The sequence below is a fragment of the Equus asinus genome, chromosome 20 (assembly GCF_041296235.1).
Source record: "Equus asinus isolate D_3611 breed Donkey chromosome 20, EquAss-T2T_v2, whole genome shotgun sequence".
In the NCBI taxonomy this organism is placed as follows: Eukaryota; Metazoa; Chordata; class Mammalia; order Perissodactyla; family Equidae; genus Equus; species Equus asinus.
This window is the reverse complement of record NC_091809.1, coordinates 83,872,115-83,893,793: the sequence shown is the minus strand read 5'-3', so window position 1 is coordinate 83,893,793 and position 21,679 is coordinate 83,872,115. Positions and strand designations below refer to the sequence as shown.

Here is a 21,679-nt window from a genome sequence, read left to right as displayed (position 1 = left end):
TGCTACACTACCTCTGAGGGGTTGGAGGCTGTCGCCTACACCTGCGCAAGCGCAAAGGGATACGTCTGTTGAGAACTCCATTGCCCAGGGTGCATTGTATTCAGGAGCGTTTCTCTTTCCGGCGAGGATCGTCGAGTTTTCCGCTTGAGGTCTGAGGGGTGGGCTGACTCCGTTACCCAGATTCCTTTGTGGAGGGGTGTTGCGCACTTCCGGTGGAAGTGCTGAGGAGGGGGGGGGTAGCCGGTGGGCGGTGGGCGGTCCTGCCGGTACCTGGGTGCTGTCCAAAGGCGACAGGGCGTCGCTTAGGGGAGCGAGCTGTGACCGGTTGGGCCGCCCTTAGCGTGGGACGAAGCTTCGGCTACTGTTTTAACTATCTGCGGCCTCCCCTTCATGTCGGCCCTCGAGAAGAGCATGCACCTCAGCCGCCTGCCCTCTCGCCCTCCTCTACCCGGCAGCGGGGGCAGTCAGAGCGGAGCCAAGATGCGAATGGGGTACGTGACTCGTACCCCTTCTCCCTGGAGGCCAGGCCCCGGCCATTGGAGGATGGTGTCTCTGGGCGTTGAGAGCGGCACAGCGAAGGAGGCTACGGTTAGGAGAGAATGTTAGCAGCGGCCTGAGACGTTTAGATGGAGTGGAAGGCAGATTTGGGGACTAGGGCAGGCGCCAAGTCTATGGAAACTGGAGGACATAGTATTGAAGTGAGAAGGGAATGAGGCAGAGATTGAGGAAGCTGAGAGGGTGATTTAAGAGAGGTAGGAGGCACCTCCAGCAGAAGGGATGGAAGAGGATGGAGGAAAGGGAGTAGTGCCGAGACAAAGGTGGCGAGGAATCTGCCAGGGAGGGTTGAAGGAAGTGGGGGTGACTGAGAGGAAAGTTGAGGGGACTTAGGGGAGCAACTAGGGAAAGATTTGGGAGGAGTAAGAAGACTGTGAGAACTAGATATGAGAAAAGCTGAGGGAAATAGAGAACACCTGAGGCAGAGTTGGAGAAGGAAAGAGAGCTAGGAGCAGAAGGTTCTAGAGAGAGTTCCTAGAGGTGTAAGAGGCAGATTCAGGGAGATGAGGGGGTGACTAGGAGATTTGGTCTCAAGGGAGAACTGAGAAAGCTTGGGGAACAGGCCTAAGGAAAGATGGAGAGCATAGCCAGGAAGTCTTTTAAGGATAGTAGGAATGTGCTGAGAAGTGAGGGTAGGAAATAAGGGGAGGAGTCATGAGGGAGAGGGCTGAGTTGCTTAGAGAGTGGCCATGGGCTCTAGAAATTGAGAAATGACTAGGAATGGGGTTTAGTGAATCGAAGTGCTGCCGAGAGGTGAGGGCTGGTAAGCTCCGAGAGGAAGATTTGGGCCGTTGGCTTTTGCTGGGCAAATAGGTCTAATGGAAGCTATGTACTGGTTTGATAAGACTCTGAATTAGTGAAGTATTGAGAGTAGCTATTTATGATATCTTGGGGAGAACTGTTTACTGGGAAAGGAGGAGCTGTATTGAAGAGATAGGCTTTTGGAGTTTTAGGTTGTTGAATGGCTTGTGCCAGGTTAGAGTTTACTTAGGTGTAGGAGAGAGAGTATGAAGAGTTGAACAGGGGAGAGGTAATTGCTGGAAAGCAGAGAGAATTGAATTGGCACTTGGTTTTGAGTGGTATTTGTAGTATCAGATAGGATTCTAGTGGCTGTAAAGAGAAAAGAGGAAGAATACTTAGGTATGAAGTAGTCAAGTGTGTGTGTTTGGGATTCTAGACATAGGTTGGTAGGTATTCTTGGAATAAGGACTAGAGAAGAGAAACCTTAGATTCTGAAGAAGTAATGTGTACAAAAACTGATCAAAAAGGAGATGAGGATAGGAGATGCAGTACTGTGAAAGTAGGTCTTAGGAACAAAGAGAAAGGAGAATCCTGTAAATTAAAACAGTGGGGTGGAGGAGTGATGAGAATGATTGGAAAAACCAAGGAAAGAAACTAAGAATTGAGGTGGAGGCCTGACTATGGTACACAGTAGAAAAATCGGAAAACGTGGACAGAAGGAGATAAGTTGATGGATGCATGGTAGAAAGAGGTGGTAGAAGGCTACATACAAGGTAAAATGAAGATTGTTTTGGCTTTGGAAGACAGCAGGGTAGGACTGTAACATGAATAAGGTGGATCTGGAAACTGATCCATAACAGATTATGGGGGAAAATTAACCTAGAATATAAAATTAATGTAGCAGTTATTGTTGACGTGTGTCTTAATTGCTGCATTTCTTAAACTAAAATCTGATCTTTCAGTATACCAGCACTCTTATAAAAATATCTAAAAATATTAGCTTTTAATGACTACACGTGCTTCAGATAAGTTTAATTAGAACTCAGCTTCTCACTTTGTCAAAACAAGTTATCTGAAGATGAAGAACTGGAGAAAAATACTAAGAGAAAATAAAGGGAAAATCTTCTGATTAGAAGATTGCGTAGTTATAATTTATCATCTTTAAGTAGAAGCTTTGGTCTTCGTAATTTAGGTTAACTGCTTATCCTGGTAAATAAAGTTCTTTAGAAGGATGCTTCTTTATAGTATGGTGAAGAGAAAAGCATATGTTGGTGAATTTTGTGTGGTCCTCAAGTGGCTTATTTTCCTCTATTCTTCTTTTCTTCTTTGGTGTTGAAACGTAGGCGGGCTTCATCTAAGTCTAATGTTAGTGATAGTATAGACTCTGTCCCCTGTGGAATCATAAAGCTGGAAGAGAGCTTTGAAATGATCTCATCACGCCACTTCACTGTATAGTTAAGGAAACTAAGACTCAGAGAATTCTGTAAGGTAAACTAGGAGGCAGGGGACGGTATTTCCTCTTAATAAATGAGAAAACTGAAACTCAAGTTTTCCTCATAATAAGGCACCCTCTTAGAAGCTTAGTGGTAGGGCCACTAAGGACTAGGACTTGGCTCTCTGGACTCTAAGACCCATTGTGTTTTTTGGATTCGTAGTTGTTATCCTGGCAATACTTAATTTGTGGATCTTATTCCTTTGCAAATACTATGGGGTTCAGTCTTTTTTCCTCCATCAGTTCTGATTTATGAAGTCTCACTTTCACCAATTTCAAAGCATCCTTCTCTTTCTCCTACACACTTGCGTTTTTTCTTATCTTCCCATCTTTTTCCACTCCCACATCTCTCTCTTACTCAAGCTGGGCCTGTTCCGTTGACAGTCTCTTATATGACTTACTCTTTCAACTATTTTTCATAATCTCTTGCCTTCAATTTCACTAAACCTGACGTAGATGTGTTTGCCTATTTAGGGTGGTTTTGAGTTTGTGATTTTTCTTGAGTTTCCATAATTTAGTTTTCCAAATTGGACTTAGTAGTGCCAGAGTATTGCTGGATAATGTAATAATAGTAGTTACTTTTTTTTTTCTCAGTAAGTGTAGTATGCCATGCATTGTACTAGGAGCTTTATGTGTGTTATTTTATTTAATCTGCCCATAGCTGGGCAAGGTGGATATTTCCTTGAATTTATTATAAGTAAGGAAATTCAGACTTGGAGATTAAAGGTTACCCAACTAGTATGTGGCAGGACCAGGACTCAATCTAGGTTTAGTCTCTAGAATCTATTCCCTTTTCAGGACACCAACACTTTTTCTTGGGTAAGACTTGAAATCCTGGTTTTATTGTTCCAAGATAGATGCCAGTAGATGATGCCAAAAACAGTGGTTTTGAGCTTTTTAATTAAAACTTTTGGAGGTACTCTGATTTGGGATCCCTGCTTGCAACTGGTATCTTAGTTTGTTAGGGGGGCCATAACAAAAATGCCATAGACTGGGTGGCTTATAAACAGCAGAAACTTGTTTCTCACCGTTCTGGAGGCTGGGAAATCCAAGAGCAAATCACCTGCAGATTCCGTATCTGGTGAGGATGCTTCCTGGTTCATAGACAACAGTCTTCTGGAAGTGTCCTTAGAGGGCTCTGTGGGGTCTCTTTTAGGAGAGCACTAATCCCATTCATGAGGGCTACACCCCCATGACCTCATCACCTTCCAAAGGCCCCACCTCCAAATACCATCACATTGGACATTAAGATTTAGCATGAATTTTGAGGGGATACAGATGTTCAGTCTCTAACACCTGGTGTGCTTGAGTATGTTTTGAAAATCACTGCTAGTACATTCCATTACCATTAGAGAGACTATAGATTATTAAAACCGTTCATTTTTCAACATGTTTTTGGTTTATCAATAGTACTACATTTCTATAATTATCTCTTAGATTTCTACGGTGTTTTAGTTGACATGTATATGTTAGTGCCTTTTATTATCTTATGAAGTAAATTAGGGCAAGGGTTAATATTTTCTCTTAATGAGAAAACTCAAGTGTTCATTGACTTGCCTAAGATCGCAGAATCATTAAGTGGCAGAAACAAGATTTAAATCCAGACTTCAGATTTTTAGTTTATCGTCGTTCTTGTTATATTCTGGTGCAAAGGGATTGGTGTTTAAAGTGATATAGATCTGAGTTTGAAGCCCAGCTTGAGTATTTACTCTGGGTTAAGTCATTTAACCTCTCATAATGTTTCCTATGTCTAAAATGGGGATACTTCTGCTTACCTTAGAGTGAGATAATACAAGAAAAGCACCTATGCTTCCTGACACATAAGCTCTTAAGGAATGATAACTAGTAAATTATTTTATATTGAGAACTGTAAGAAAGGCTTATTCTTTATGAAGTAGAAGTTCTCCTTTCAATTTCTTATAAAGTCAGTTTTTTCCCCTCAAGCTGTGTGTTTATTCATATCTAATTAGTCTTTCATTCAACTTGCTAAGTTTATTATGGATATCAGGCCTCTTAGGAAGGCTGTAAGGAGCTGTTCACACAAATGGAGAAATAAAGGGCAAAGTGAAGTGATTTGCTCAAGGTCGCATACTGTATTACTACATGAATTAAGTCCTAGTGTTTCTGTTTTTGTTAGTTATTTTATTTTATTTTATTTTTGAGGAAGATTAGCCCTGAGCTAACATCCATGCCCATCTTCCTCTACTTTATATGTGGGACGCCTACCACAGCATGGCTTGCCAAGTGGTGCCATGTCTGCGCCTGGGATCTGAACTGGCGAACCCCGGGCTGCAGAAGTGGAACATGTGCACTTAACAGCTACACCACCGGGCCATCCCCAGTTATTAATTTTTTTAAAAAAATTGTTATAATTCACATACCATAGAATTCATCCTTTTATAGTGTACAGTTAAGTGGTTTTTAGTATATTTAAGCTTGTACAACCATCACCACTAATTCCAGAACATTTTCGTTGTTCCATAAAGAAACTTACTTACCTGTTAGCAGTCACTCTCCCCTCCCCCAGTCCCTGGCAACTACTAGTCTACTTTCTGTCTGCATATATTTGTCTATTCTGTAGATTTCATATAAATGAAATCATACAATATGTGGCCTTCTGTAACTGGCTTCTTTCACTTAGTGTAATGTTTTCAAGGTTCATCTATGTTGTAGCATGTATCAATACTTCATTCCCTTTTATTGCTGGATGATATTACATTGTATAGATATACTGCATTTTATTTACTCATTTATCAGTTCCTGGACACTTGGGTTGCTTCCGGTTTTTGCTATTATGAATAATGCTGCTATGAACATTCACATGCAAATCTTTGTGTGGAAATATGTTTGAGCTTCTCTTGGGTGAATACCTAGGAATGGAATTGCTGGGTTGTATGGTAAATTATGTTTTGTTTGCTTTTTAAAGATTGAGCTAACATCGTTTGCCAATCTTCTTTTTTTTTTTCATTTCTTTTCTTCTTCTTCTCCCCAAAGCCCCCACTACATAGTTGTATATTCTAGTTGTAGGTCCCTCTGATTGTGCTGTGTGGGACACCACCTCGGCATGGCCTGATGAGTGGTGCCATGTCGGCACCCAGGATCTGAACCGGGGAAGCCCTGAGCTGCTGAAGTTGAGCGTATGAACTTAACCACTCGGCCTCAGTGGCAGCCCCAATTATGTTTAACTTTTTAAAAAACTGCCAAACTGTTTTCCAAAGTGGCTCTTTGAAGCTCTTTGTGTATTAGGAATATCTTCTCTTTGTGTTAAAAATATTTTTCCAACTTGCCATTTTACTTTATGATATTTTTTTGCCTTGTAAAAAGTTTTGTTTTTAAATTTTAGTCTACTCAGATCTGTCAGCATGTATTTCTTCTGGATTTTGAGTCACAGAAAGACATTTCCTTCTCCCAGGTTACAAAGGAATTCATATATGTCTTTTTCTAGGACCTGTATGGTTTATTTTTTACATCCGTTTTAAGTTTATCCTGATGTGCAAAGTGAGGAACAGATCCAATTTTATGTTTCCACGGGCTGTCTAGTTTTTGTAACACCATTGTTAAAAATTCCTTTTCCCGGGGCTGGCCCCATGGCTGAGTGGTTGCGTTCGCACGCTCCACTGCAGGCAGCCCGAGGTTTCGTTGGTTCAAATCCTGGGCGCGGACATGGTACTGCTCATCAAACCACGCTGAGGCAGCGTCCCACATGCCACAACTACAAGGACCCACAACGAAGAATATACAACTATGTACTGGGGGCTTTGGGGAGAAAAAGGAAAAAAATAAAATCTTTAAAAAAAAAGGTATATAAAAAAAAAATCCTTTTCCCATTATATGAATTTCACCTCAATAAAAATTAGCCATTTTTCCCACTGATTAAAATGACATCTTTGTCATATACCACATTTCCACATAGATTGGGGTCTGTTTATGAAGTTTCTTTCCTTTTCCATTGGCTTGTATATTTTTTTATGTGCCACTACTACACTTTTAATTAGAGAGGCATTATTAATATGTTTTAGTAGATGGTAAAGATAGCTTCCCCCTCATTCATTTTTAAGATTTTCCTGGCTCTTCTTACTTGTTTATTCTTACAAGTAAACTTTCTAATCAACTAGACTAATGCCAGAAGAAAATCCACATAGTATTTTTATTGGGATTATATTAAATATGTAAATTAATTTAGAATAAACATTTTTATGATGTTGTCTTCCTAGAAGAAATGTAGTGTCTTTCAGTTTGTATGAATCCCTTTTGAAGGAAAAATATTGCAGATCCTAAGTATTGACCCAAGTTATATTTAATGTAATGTTACTTAAATATGTACAAAATAAAATTAGGGATAAATTCCTTATGTATAAGAGTAAATTCCTTATTACTCATATAATTATAAAACTCAACAGATTTACTATTTAAATACAATTAAACCTACAAAACTCCCAAAGTTCAGATTAGCAATATCAGACTAATGTGAAATAATCTAATTTACTGTTAATAGCTTACTGTGGTTATACCAAAAGGATATTTATTAATAGGAAGGATATTATTAATAGGAAGTTCCAGAGTTGATTCGGCCATTCAGCTGTATCATTCAGGACCCAGGCTTTTTGTGTCCTTTCTTTTGCCATCCTTAGAAGTGTTGACTTTTCCTTCTCTTGCTTGTCACCTTATAGTTGCAGGATGGCTGCTGCAAGTCCACTTGCATCTTACTTTATTCTGTCTTTCCAATTAAAAAGGAAGGAACAGGGGCAAAGGTGTTTTCCTAGCTAAGCTTGTCTTTTTTTTCCTAGAAAGGGAAACTCCCCAGCAGGTTTTTCCCTTAAGTCTCATTGTCCAGAACTGGTTCACATGTCTATCCTAAGACCAGTCATTGGCAGTAGGGAACAGGATTACTATGACTGGTTTAAACCAACTCTGATTCATTTCCTTAGACTGAAGGAAAGATACCAAGAGATCTCCACCAACTTCTAAAACAATTTGAAATTCTCTTAAGGAATAGAGAGTGATGGGAAGTGGGGAAGGAATGTCTGGAGTAGAGAGTAAACAGCATCTGCCCCAAGTCCCAAAATTAACAAGTACGGGAGACTGATCTTCTGACTTCAAATTCCTAGTGATTTCATTGCAGCACACGTATAGAAAGTGATTCTTTCCTACCCTTCTTTTCTCCCTCTCCTCCTTGTGCCAGGTTTGAGCCCTTTGACCTGAGCACTTCTGAGTAAATGTCCATTTTTCCATTGTTGCTAGGCTTATTGCCAGCAAATCTTTCTTCTTAGTGTCTTCAAAATTGGATAATTAGATTTTGTTTTTGTTTTTTTTTAAAGCTGATAAGCCCTCCTTGTTATTACTTGATGTCAGATTTGAGAAAACACCTCTGGTTGGTTAGGAAAAACTTTTCCTTCATGCTATGAAATAGTTTCTTCTAGAGAAGAAAGTTTTAACTAATAGTCCTATTAAAAGGGTAGTTCACTTATATGCGTCACTTAGTCTTCAATATACAATATTGACAACCAGTCCCAAACACAGTCTACCAATATATTTTGAAGATTGAATAATTGATTATGTTGACATTTCCAGTCATTCCAAACCATAGCAGAAGGCTGAGGTTGTCTACTATCAGTCCTTTTCCACCGTGCCTCTGTGTGTATCCTTTGCCATGGACTTTTTCCAGGTATAAATGGAAATCCTGCCTTTGCTACTAATAAGCCATGAGGCTCTAGTCGAGTTATTTTTCCTCTTTCTGGGCTTGTCGCTCATGATGTAGTAGAAAGAACGCTTTGGCACTAGACAGACTTAAGTTTAACTCCAAGCTCCAGTGCTACTGAAAGTGGCTCTGGGCCACTTATTTTGCGTTTCTGAGCCTGTATTTCCCCATCTTTGAAATGGGGATACTTTTCTTGCAGAATTCAAAACACTGCTTGATACATAATAGACATCTAATTGTACCCTTCCATAAAGTATGATTTGGGTTAGATGATCTGTAATAACCTGATCCAGTAGTTGTTTTTAGAATCTAAGTGTGCTGCTTTGATAACCTGCCGTTATCACTACTAATGAATATTCCAAACTGCCATAACCCCCAAAAAGCCATTTGGTTGCCTTCTTTCCATTCTCTTCAAAGTTTTGCTAATGAGGACTTTTTTTTTCTTTTTCTTAAAGCTTGATTTAAATAGCTGGCTGCAGTTAAACTTAAGTATTTTGTCTCCTCTCCAAGACTCCTAAAGTGGGGAATTTGTGACGGGAGTGACTAGGACTGCTACTGTGCAGCTCGTGACTCATTAATAACTCTTAACAAACTTAAGCAGCACAGTAGATGTTGAAGTGTATTATGTCTGTTTCGATTTGAGACATTCATTTAAAAACATACAACTTATATTTCTTATTTCTTGTTCTCCCTCCCTCCTTTTCTCCCCTCCCCTCCCTTCTTTCCTTAGCAGTTGATTATATAGTTTTGTTGGTTTTGGTCATTATCTCCTAGTAAGCATCATCCCATAGTAGGCGAGCAGCACATCCTCTCTGCCCCATAGTCTTCTGTAGATATAACTTATTGCTCTGATTTGTAATTATTGATCGACTGTCTACTCCTCAAGACCGTGAGCTTCTTAAGGGTCAGAATTGTGTTAATTTCCCTGATCCTAGCACGTTGGCTACTTAAGTACTAACTGAATGAGAAACCCGAATTGTAGACCCTGTTTTACCTCATTCTATAAGAACCACCTTATTTCCTCACCAGTTCCATTAAGATGGCATAACTTAAGCTATACTCCCTTTCTTCTGAAAGCTGTTCCACTTCATAAAATAATAGAATCTACATTGTTTTTCAACAACAGCTTTTAGGTAAAGTGTGTTGTATCTGTTTACAAATACCTTGTCTTAATTTGAAATTTGAAATACTCATATGGTTGAAACTCGTGCTTGAAATTAGTCTTTTATATGTAAAGATTTATGCCTGTTTCTTGGTTTTATTTTATCAAAATTTGGCAATTTATCTCTTCCTCTCTGAATCCCCAAACTTGAAAGCAAGTCCATTACTGTATGAAGAGCAAATGTCACTTAGCAATTATTTTCAGACTAGCTGCATCTTATAGGATTGGGTTTTTCTGCTCTTGCTCAATTTATTTCTTATCCTCTAAGAGTAAAAACTATTTTCCAAGGAGGAGTTCCCTACACATTGGTGACTCTACCAAGTGTAGAGACTAGAGCAAGCAGTCTACTGTTATAAGCTAACGTTAAAAGCTCTCTGTAGTCATGTCCCAGGAAATGTCACTTCCTTGAATGTTTCTGGCACTTACCAATTGCCAAGTTTATTTTGCTTGCAGTGCCTCCCATTTCACTTTTTCAAGTCCTAACCGTCCTTTAAAACCCATGAAGCTCTTTCAGACTATTCCAGCTCATTAACTTCTTCTGTCCCTTCTATTAGCATCTATAACGCTTTTTGTCATTTCCACTCACTTGCCAATTCTTGTACATTACTACTTGTTAATGCATTTTTTAAATTGTTATGTCAAATTTATCTGTGGTAATTTTTGTGGTAATTTAAATTGGTGTTTACCATAATGAATTATCATAATTTATATTTCATGGTAATTTTTTTTTTTTTTTAGTTTCCTCTATAAAATTGGAGGTCCCACTGTGCGGGGGCCTTTGTTTTTGTTTCTTTGAGTCTTCTACAGTAGCATAGTTAAATGTTTTTTATAAGATTTGATTTAATGGACACATGGCACACAACATTTATTTAAAATGAGATCCTGAGGCTTTTCCTGACCGTCCTGCCTGCACTCATCTTTCCATTTTCTATCATTTTGGAGCACCTATCATTTATACCAGGGATTAACAAACTTTTTCTGTAAAAGGCCAGATAGTAAGTATTTTATGCTTTGCAGGCCATATGGTTTCTGTAGCAGCTAATGAACTCTGCTGTTGTAGGGTTAAAGCAGCCATAAATAGTATGTGAATGAATGTGATTGTGTTCCAACAATACTTTTTTTGTGGACACAAATTTGAATTTCATGTAATTTTCTTGTGTCCTTATATATTATTCTCTTGTTTTTTTCTTCCCTCAATGTTTTAAAAATGTAAAGACCATTTGTAGCTCATGAGCTGTGCAAAAACAGGCGGTGGCTGGATTTGCCCACCATAGTTTGCCAACCCCATAGCAATACTGTTAGTTCTGTACTTCTGCTGTCTTATAGTAGAAAGAATATAGGTTTTATATCAACAAACTAGGATTCCCTTCCTGGCTGTACTACATACTACTTAATTGGTGCAAGCTTGACTTTCTTTTCTTAAGATGTGGGTGATACTATCCTCAAAGAGTTGTTTTTGAGGAGAAAGAGAAGATAGATATGTGGAGTCATTATTTAAATTGTAAAGCTATATAGTGGGAACTTACTGTATTTCATAAATTCTAAGATACTTCTTTTCATATTTAAAATGATAGTATCTTAACAGTTGCTATTGGTCAGGTAACGGCCCTAACCTTGATTTTCATTGCCTGTATACATGAGTGAACACCAAAACCAGCATCAAAACTTGCAAAGTAAGTGTTGGCAGCTTGGGAGAAAATCCTGGAGACAAAAGTGGAGCATTCTTTTAATCACTAAGAACTGAATGGTTGTGGGGCTAGCCTGGTGGCGTAGCAGTTAAGTTTGCACACTCCACTTTGATGACCCAGGGTTCACAGGTTTGGATCCCAGGTGCAGACCTACACACTGCTCATCAAGCTTTGCTGTGGCTGCGTCCCACATACAACATAGAGGAAGATTGGCACAGATGTTTGCTCAGGGCCAATCTTCCTCACCAAAAAAAAAAAAAAAAAAAGAACTGAATGGTTGTGAGGAGGGATGGGTGTTCAATCAGATGAGTTAAGCAATATCCTAAAGTGAGAGTTAAAAGTAAAATAACTCTCTACATAATGGCAAAGTCAGCATATGAGCTGGTATTTAGTTTTAAGAGACATTCCATCACCAATGTTCTTGTGAGGACTATATTGTTTGCTGAATTTCATCACAAATAGCATTTTAGCATATTATGGCAAAATGGGCTTGGAGGTGGAGCTACCCAGAGAATCTACCAATATTTCATAATACTGTTAATCAGAGGAAATGTGCTTCAGTTTTCCCAGCAACCTACTTTACAAACTTTCAGAATATAAACCCATTTTTAGGTTGGAGAATCTCTATGCTAACGTTTTTTCACTGGATATTTGGAAATTGTAACCTTTTATTGGTAATCAGAGGATTTGTACTTTTGCTTCTTCCCTATCCAAATCATTGTTTAATTAGGATAGTACTTCAAATTTTTTTTTTTAAAGATTGTATTTTTTTCCTTTTTCTCCCCAAAGCCCCCAGGTACATAGTTGTATATTCTTAGTTGTGGGTCCTTCTGGTTGTGACATGTGGGATGTCGCCTCAGCGTGGCTCAATGAGCGGTGCCATGTCCGTGCCCAGGATTCGAACCAATGAAACCCTGGGCCGCCTGCAGCAGAGCGCACAAACTTAACCACTCAGCCACGCGGCTGGCCCAGTACTTCAAATTTTTGTAGCGTTTGCTTTAACAAAAGCCTCACACTGGACATAATCTTTGTGAATCCTCCCCTGACCTACTTCCATCCCTATAAGTGTCCCAAACAAGATTGGACGTCCCATCTATGAGCTTTCATGGTGTGTTAGGCTTATTTCTGTCGTAGCTGTAGTATACAGTGACTGTTTACTTACCCATTTCCCCACAGGCATGAGGTCTTAGAGAGCAAGGACCAAGTTTTATTCATCAGTGGGAATTTCTGGCCTGCTGATTTCCCTAGTGCCCAGGAAGTGTGTATCAGGGCCTGTCATACAGGGCATACTCAAATGTCTCTTTAATTGAGTTGGAATTAAATAAGCTGCTATGTAAACAAGTTATAACTGGAAAGAGGCTCTAAAATAATTGACCTAAAGATATTTGCTGTTTGCCTATGAAAATATTTCTTTTACTCTAGATCATCATGGCATTCAGGTTAGTCAGGTTGGGGGGTTATATAGCTGTTGGTTCTGAAATGTACTTCACTAGAGTCTTCTATAGGGTCTTCATTGGCTTTTAAACTCTGCCCCCAAACCTGCTTGCTTTCTTCCTGTTGTGATACTGTCTAAGCAGAATAGTAGCTTACACAAGTTCTGATCACTGAGTCCGGCCACACACATTGATTATGAGAGTGAACAGCTCTAGTTAGCCCTTGCAAAACATCAAAAAGCCTTGTATTCTGTCTGCTTTCTTGCTTTCATGATTGATGTCTCAATGGTTATGTTTTCGTTTGAGGCCAGATCATTTTAGTAAAGTTGTTATTATCTCCTTCTTTCTCTTTACTTTTAAGGTTTGGAAAAAGAAGTTACTAATTATGTTTTCTCTTGGGTGAGTGGTGGAAATAAAATTTAGAAGTTTTTCTAATTTAGGTAAAGCAGAATTCTTTATTATCAGAGGTATAAGATTACAGTTCTCCCTCTGCTGCAGCAGTCTGTCTTTATCATTTATTTAAAGCAAAGTATATTTTTGAGTAATCTGACTCAGCAGGTTGGAAGTTCCCATGGGTTAAGTATCTTATCTGAAAGTGGTTTTAAGTGAGGTAAGATTTCATTCATTTGCTTGAAAGCACATATATTGGGCCATAAGAATCCTGTCCCATCTAATGAAGGACACTGTGTGAAATGCTACTATTTCCATTTTTGGATTCCTTAATGTCCAATTAACAATGAGTATTTCTCACCAATAGCCAACATAGAAAAGTAATAGAAATAGGATCAAGGATTTTCAAGCACGTTGTAAATCAGTATTTAGTAAGTTAGAACTCTTTAAAAAGGCCTCCTCTGTTCTCTTGAATGGCATCAGACATACTTGAGAGTTTTCTTTGATTCTTCCTTCTCAGTCCACCCTCCTGCCTCCTCCCATCATTACCATTACAGTTGTAAACCTTGACTTTCTTCTTAGTCTCCATGGTACTCAGGCTTGCTACAAGGGACTACCAATTACTGTTATCCCTGCAGCGGGAACCAATCCTCTTCCATCTCTTCCTGGGAATTTCTGAGTGTTCATTGGTAGCTTTGGTGATTTCAAGAATGGAAAACCTAGTATTATTTTAAGGGTAGTATTGAAAACTGATAAGGAAGTGACCCTGAGAATAAGATTCTAGCTCACTACTTTCTGTGGTCTTGGATGAGATAATTAACCTCCCCTGGCTTTAGTTTTCTTGTTTGCAAAACAGGGGTAATAGTAGCTGCCCCAGAGAGTTGTAGAAATTAATTGGTGTGTTTACCTCCATCCTTTCCCCAAACCCCATTAAATTATAGTAAAGTAATTTAGAAAAAGGAATGAAACCAAAGGACTGAGAAGAGGAGGGTAGATACTAACAAGATTCAGGAATATAGCAAGTTGAAGAATGTTAACTCACTAACAGATAAGAGCAAACTGAAAACTATCCACAGAAGGAGAATGAAAGTACAGACTAATCCGTATCATAGCCCCATAAAGGCTCAGGAATTGTGGGTGCTGGTATCTCTGAAAGGGGGCTAACAACAGGAGGATTGGTTGGAAATCAGTGTAGGGCACCAGACAACTCCCAGATCTTCTCCTTTCCCTCAGTGTGACATGAGACAGATTACCTTCTGGAGGAATTGAACCAGAGTGGCTCTGGACTCAGATATGGTAGGCATATGAGGGCAAAGGTACAGCAACAGGATGAAAACAGGGATTAAGTGAAAGTATACATTCTGTCTTCTGGATACATTCATGGTTTACTCCCTCACCTTCTTCAGGTCTTTGCTTAAAGGTGCCTTCCCTGACCATCTGATTTAAAATTGCTGTTCTTCCAAACCAGAACTCATAGTCCCCCTTCCTGACTTTATTTTTCTCCACAGCACTTATTGCTACCTGAGAAATGTTTACTTATGTCTCTTTTTACTAGAGTGTAAGTGCCACAACAGCAGGGGTTTTGTCTGTTTTGTTCACTGCAGTATTCCCAGTGCCTAAAATAGTATCTCATAGGTGCTCAATGCATATTTGTTGAATGAGTGAACAAATGAGATTATTCAGATCCTTTTCCAGAAGGCTAACACCTAGTCTTATGTCCTCAGGAAATTGGAAGATTTCTTTCTGGAGAAATGATTGGCCTAAGGGAAAAGACATGCAGATATTGATGTTGGGGAGAAAGAGTCCCCCATTTAAAGGTGGGCCCCTTTAACTGTACAGTGATTTTCAATAATCAACAAGCCCTGCTCTCTCATAGAATCACCAGACATCCAGGAAAAGCCTCTAACAAGAAAGACAGAGACCAAAACAAAGCGAGAAAAGGAAACAGTAATGCTTAGAAAGAAAGCAAATCCTATAAAAAACTAATATCTCTTGTTAGAGAGACAAGAGACAATATGGCATCTATGAAACAAGAACAGGATACTCTTAAAAAAAAAAAAGGAACTGTTTCAGAGAACAAGAAATAAGTGTTGGAAGTGAAAACAGGTATAGCAGATATAAATTCAATAGAAGAGAAAGTTTAAGGAATCTCCTGGAAAGTAGATTGTTCTACTTTAAGATTAGAATCTGGAAATACGGGGGATAAAAAGATTCTTTAAAAAAAATTCTCAGCACCAGTACTGTAATTAGAAATGATAAAAAACTGTCTTAAATTTGAGAAAGAATATCTAACCTAAAATTGTTTTACCTAGTATTTGCCTACTACATCTTTATCCATCTTTTTTAGTTTGGAACTTTTTTCTCTTTTAAATAGTATATAGATGAGATTTTTAAAAATCTCATTTGAGGATATTTGTTTCAGACCTAGAGCATTGTAGTCTATCGTTTTGATGTATATGGATTTATTTCCACCATCTTATTTGTACTCTCTAATTGTCTCGTCGGACCTGTGTTTCTTTTTCTCATTCCATTTTTTTCTCTATTAGTATGGTAATGATATAATCTGTCTGTTTTTTGAATGGTTCCCTTAGCATTTTTTGGTAAAATCTTTATTGAGAGAGAATTCACATACCATGCAACTGACCCATTTAGAGTCTACAATCAATGTTTTTTCCCCCTAGCATATTCACAGAGTTCTGCAACCGTTACCACAGTCAATTTTGGAACGTATTCGGCACCAGAAAAAGAAACCCCATATCCGTTAGCAGTCAGCCCTCACTTTCCTCCAAACCTTCCAGCCCTAGGCAACCACTAATCTATTTCTGTCTCTATAGTTACCTAATCTGAACATTTACAATAAATAGAATTATACAGCATGTGTTATCTTTTATATATTGTGACTGGCTTTTTTTGCTTAACGTAGTATTTTCAAAGTTCATCCATGTTGTAGCATGTTGTAATACTTCATTCCTTTTTCTTGCCAAATAATATTCCATTGTATGGATATACCACATTTTATTTATCCATTCAGCAGTTAATGGACATTTGAGTTCTTTCTACTTTTTAACTATTATGAACAATGCTGCTTTGAACATTCATGTAGAAGTTTTTAGGTAAACATATGTTTTCATTTCCTTTGGTATACCTAGAAGTAGAATTGCTAGATCATATGGCGTCTCTCTATGTTTAACTTTTTGAGGGACTGACAAACTGTTTTCCAAAGCAGCTGTGCCATTTTATATCCCCATGAGCAATGTATGTAGGTTCTAATTCTCCACATCCTCAACAACATCCTCTCCTTGTCGTTGTTGGTCTTTTTGTTTATGGCCATTCTAGTGGTGTGAAGTGGTTCTTCATTGTGGTTTTGATTTGGATTTCCCTAGTAACTAACGATGCGGAGTATCTTTTCATTTGCTTATTGGCCATGTGTGTATATATTCTGGAGAAATGTCTATTCAAATCCTTTGCTCGTTTAAAACATTTGGTTGTCTTTGTATTGAGTTATGAGTTCTTTATATGTTCTTGATGTAAGTCCCTTATCAGATCTGTGATTTACAAGTATTTTCTCCTATTCTGTGAGTTGTCTTTTCTTGTTTTTGATAGTGCCCTTCGAAGCACAAATATTTTTAGTTTTCATAAAGTTCAGGTTATCTATTTTTTTCTTGTGCTTTTGGTATCACATCTAGAAGAAACCATTGCCTAACCCAGGATCATGAAGACTCATGCCTAGGTTTTCTTCTTAGAGCTTTATAGTTTTAGCTCTTGCATGTAGGTATATGATCCATTTTAAGTAGTTTTTGTGTATGATATGAGAATGGGTCTAGCTTCATTCTTTTGCATGTGGATATCCACTGTCCTAGCACCATTTATTGAAAGGACTTTTGTTTCCCCATTGAATTATCTTGGCACTCTTGTCAAAAATCAGTTGACCGTAAATGTATGAGGTAATTTCTTAACTCTCAGTTCTATACCATTGATTTATATATTCATCCACATGCTAGTACCACACTGTCTTGATTACTATAGCTTTGTAGTAAGTTTTGAAATCAAAAAGTGAGTCCTCCAACTTTGTCTTTCCTTTCAAAAATTGTTATAACTGTTCAATTTCCATATGAATTTTAGAATCAGCTTGTCAATTTCTGCAAGGAAGCCAGATGTAGTTTTGATAGTTATTGCTTTGAATCTGTAAATCAATTTGGGGAGTATTGCCATTTTAACAATATTAAATCTTCTAAGCCATAAATATGGGATGCCTTTCCATTTATTTATGCCTTTTTAAATTTATTTCAGCAATGTTATATACTTTTCAGTGTGGAAGTCTTATTTCATTGGTTAAATTTATTCCTAAATATTTTATTCTTATCAATGCTATTGTAAATGGAATTGTTTTCTTAATTTTAATTTCTGGATTGTTCATTGCAAGTGTAGAGAAATACAACTGATTTTTTTAATACTGATCTTGTATTCTGCAACCTTACTGAACTTGTTTACTAGTTCTTATAGTTTTTTAATGAATTCCTTAGGATTTTGCCCTAAACATTTTAACATACATACTTAATATATAAAAGTTGAAGTTTAATCAAAATTTCTGTCATTCTTCTGAAATAATACAAAGACCTTAGAAACCTATGGCAGGCAGAATAATGGCACCCCAAAGGTGCTCAGGTTGTGTTCCTGGAACCTGTGAATATATTATTTTACATGGCAGAGGAGAATTAAGGTTACAGATGGAATTAAGGTTGCTAATCAGCTGACTTTAAATAAGGAGATTATCCTGAATTATTTGAGTCGGCCCAATGTAATCACCAGTGTCCTTTAAAAAAAGAGGGAGGCAGAAGAATGGGTCAAAGTCTGAGAGAAATTTGAAGATGCTATGTTGCTTACTAGCTTTGAAAATGGAGAAGGAACCTATGAGCCAAGTAACATAGGCGGCCTGTAGAAGCTGGAAATGGTATTCAAATATCAAATATCTCAGACACTTGAGGAACTCATTGCTACTAGATTGAACAAATTAATGCATCTATCATTTCATATTTTGAGGATGGGAGTTGCTTTTAACATAAGTGTCTTTAATGTTCTGTGATTTAACCACAATATATTAATTCTCTTAAAATCTTGTGATTTGTTGGGCTTCATGGATCTGTAGTTTGAAGTTTCAGTTCTGGAAACTTTAGCTATTACTCTTCAAATATTACCTTTATCCATTCTCTAATTTCCTGTTGGAACTCTGATTTGACACCTTTAAGACTTATTTCTCTCTCCACCGTTTATCTTAACTTCTTTCATATTTTTCTTCTTTTGTTTGTGTTGGATTCTAGATATATCTGAACAAATGTATTAGTTTACCCATCTCCTTAGCTGTCTAATCTGTTAAACTTGACCATTTATTTTTTAATTCTCTTCATTTATTCCTAGAAGTTGTATTTGTTTCAAGTTTCTATTATTTTAAAACATATTAAAATTATTTTACATTCTATTTGATTTTTTTTTTTAAGATTTTATTTTTTCCTTTTTCTCCCCAAAGCCCCCTGGTACATAGTTGTATATTCTTCGTTGTGGGTCCTTCTAGTTGTGGCATGTGGGACGCTGCCTCAGCGTGGTTTGATGAGCAGTGCCATGTCCGCGCCCAGGATTCGAACCAATGAAACACTGGGCCGCCTGCAGCGGAGCGGGCGAACTTAACCACTCGGCCACAGGGCCAGCCCCTCTATTTGATATTTTATATTCAATATGTGAAGTCTTTATATGTCTGTTTTATGCTTTCTGACTATGAGGTGGTCATCTGCTTTGGAACTTTATCTGTGGGAGTCCTTGGTCCTAGAATGAATGTTGGTTCCTTCAAAGAGGATTTGCTGGGGCCGGCCTGGTGGCACAGCGGTTAAGTGCACATGTTCTGCTTTGGTGGCCCAGGGTTCGCTGGTTCGGATCCCAGATGTGGACATGGCACTGCTTGGCAAGCCATGCTGTGGTAGGCATCCCACATATAAAGTAGAGGAAGATGGGCATGGATGTTATCTCAGGGCCAGTCTTCCTCAGGAAAAATAGGGGGATTGGCAGCAGATGTTAGCTCAGGGCTAATCTTCCTCAAAAAACAAAAAGCACAAAGAGGGTTTGCCTTTGTCTCTGTTGGAGTCCTGAGGGCGCTACCAGTCTGGGTCTACTTTAAACTAAATTCTCAGCTGGAAATTTCTTGGAATATGTAAGTGGTGTGAATTTAGCTGAAATCAGTTTGAGAGCTGTCTTGTGGTTATCATTTCACCAGAAAAGGATTTTTTGGATTTTTTTCTCTCTCCTACCTTCTACCCAATGCCAAGTTTCAAGACAGGCATTTTTTTCTTTTAGTCCTGGGATCAGGTAGGGAGCAGAGAGTTAATTCTGCTTTACCCTTTTCTTGATGATATAATCCTTTGAGATCCTCACTTTATGGGAAAAAGATTTCCTGCTGGGCTCCCCACCAAGGCTCTCCATCTTGGGTTTTGTGTCCTGTTGTGTGTGCCCCAGGAAACCCCAAAACCTCAAGTTCAGCTAGTTGGCAAACGCCATCAAGATAAAAGCCAGCTTTAATGGACTGAATGTGTCTCTGAGTTCCCACCTTCACTTAACTTTTGTCCTCAATATTCCATAGTCTTTACTTTCTTGCCAGCTCATCTGTGCATTTAAGAAGAATGAATGACTGTATGGAATTATAATATATGATTATATATAATATGTAAATATATAATTAGTAATATAATTATATATATGTAATCTTATATAATATATACTTTTATATATTCATATATTTTTTATACACACACATAGATAATTTTAGCCAACATTTCCAAAGTTGGATCTTTGAGTTACCTAATTACCATTGATGGAAATAGTTCCTGACATAAAATTTCTTCACCTAGGAAATCTGTCAGTCAAGTGTGAATATGGGGTAACAGCATTTTCTGACATGTACAGTTTCAAAATTAATCTCCCGTTCTCAGAAAGCTAATGGAGGATGTGTTCCATCAAAATAAGAGAATGCATCAAGAAAAATATGCGACATAGAATCAGGGATTCAACACAGGAGAAAGGCAAGAGGAATTCCCAGGATGATGGTGAAATGCCAGCAATTTATCATATCCAGAAAGCAAGCATTTGGAGCAGATGAATGGAAGGTGCCAGGAATGGAAGTTTCTAAAGAAAAACATGGACCTGATATATTATTTAATGTGATTGACCGTATTATGAGAAGTTTCACAGATTTCTCAAAGGTATTTTTTTTTTTTTGAGGATTAGCCCTGAGCTAACTACTGCCAGTTCTCCTCTTTTTGCTGAGGAAGCCTGGCCCTGAGCTAACATCCGTGCCCATCTTCCCCTACTTTATATGTGGGACGCCTACCACAGCATGGCATGCCAAATGGTGCCATGTCCACACCTGGGATCTGGGCCGCCGAAGCCCGGACCGCTGAGAAGCGGAACGTGCGAACTTAACCACTGTGCCACCGGGCCGGCCCCACAAAGGCTCTTTTTCTATTTCAAAATGCTTAATTGTGAAATATACATACAGAAAAATGTCCAAACTATATGTGTACAATTCAAAGGAGAATAAAATAAATTCCCATGTATCCACACGCACATTCTATTATGAAATAGAACATTATTGGCACTTCAGGAGCCCATTTGCCTCTCCCCAAGAGCACCTCCACTTCCCATGGTTTTCACTTGCCTATTTATCATTCCTTTGCTTTTTAAAATAGTTTTGCCACCTATGCATGTATCCATAAAAAAGACATTTATTTTTGCCTGTTTTTGAACTTTATTATTAATGGAATTATACTGCATTTATTCTTCTATGCTTATTTCTTTCTCTAAATATTACATTTTTGAGATTCATCCATGTTATTGCATGTAGTTCCAGCATATCCGTTTTCACTGCTGTGCCTTATTCAGCTATCTGAATATATCACAGTTTATATATTCCACTGGTGATGGATGTTTAGCTTCTTGTTATTCTTTGCTTTTATGGAAATGTTTCTATGAACATCCTTTTTTGTGTATTTTAGTGCCTTTGTGCAGATGTTTTTCTGTAAAGTGAAACTACTAAATTGAAGGACACCTGTTCAATTTTACCAGGTGATGCTTCACTGCTTTCCAAACAGTTTTCCCCATTTACACTCCCACCAGCTGTGGATGACAGATGACGGTTCCACCTGATCCAGATCCTCACCAATGCTTGATAGTGTCTGGCTTCTTATATTTTGTCAACATGATGGGTATGAAATGATACCTTACTCTGATTTAAAGTTTTGTGTCTCTGACTATGTACGAAATTGGGAACCTTTTCATGTGTTTATGGGCTATTTGTGTTTCCTCTTTTGTGAAATGCCTGTTTAATGTCTATTGCCTATAAAAAGGTTTTGGCAAACAGTTAGTGATAGTTTAATAGAAGACTAAGCAAACAAAATACAATTATTAATTCTGGAAAAAGGTAAGAAGTTGTACAAAAAAGACAATGTAGTCAGTGTACCACATGGCTCCGCTGTGAAC

The 21,679-nt window shown here is 38.1% G+C and overlaps 1 protein-coding gene across 1 annotated transcript in view; it reads left to right on the top strand.

The window, feature by feature from the left end:
• Window positions 1-123: 123 nt before the first annotated feature.
• PPME1 (protein phosphatase methylesterase 1) overlaps window positions 124-21,679 on the top strand; it is a 71,069-nt gene continuing 49,513 nt past the window's right edge. Inside the window, exon 1 of the mRNA XM_014842097.3 lies at window positions 124-491. Coding sequence (XP_014697583.1) covers window positions 391-491 — 101 coding nt within the window. The 5' untranslated portion in view covers window positions 124-390. The remainder of the gene's footprint in view (window positions 492-21,679) is intronic.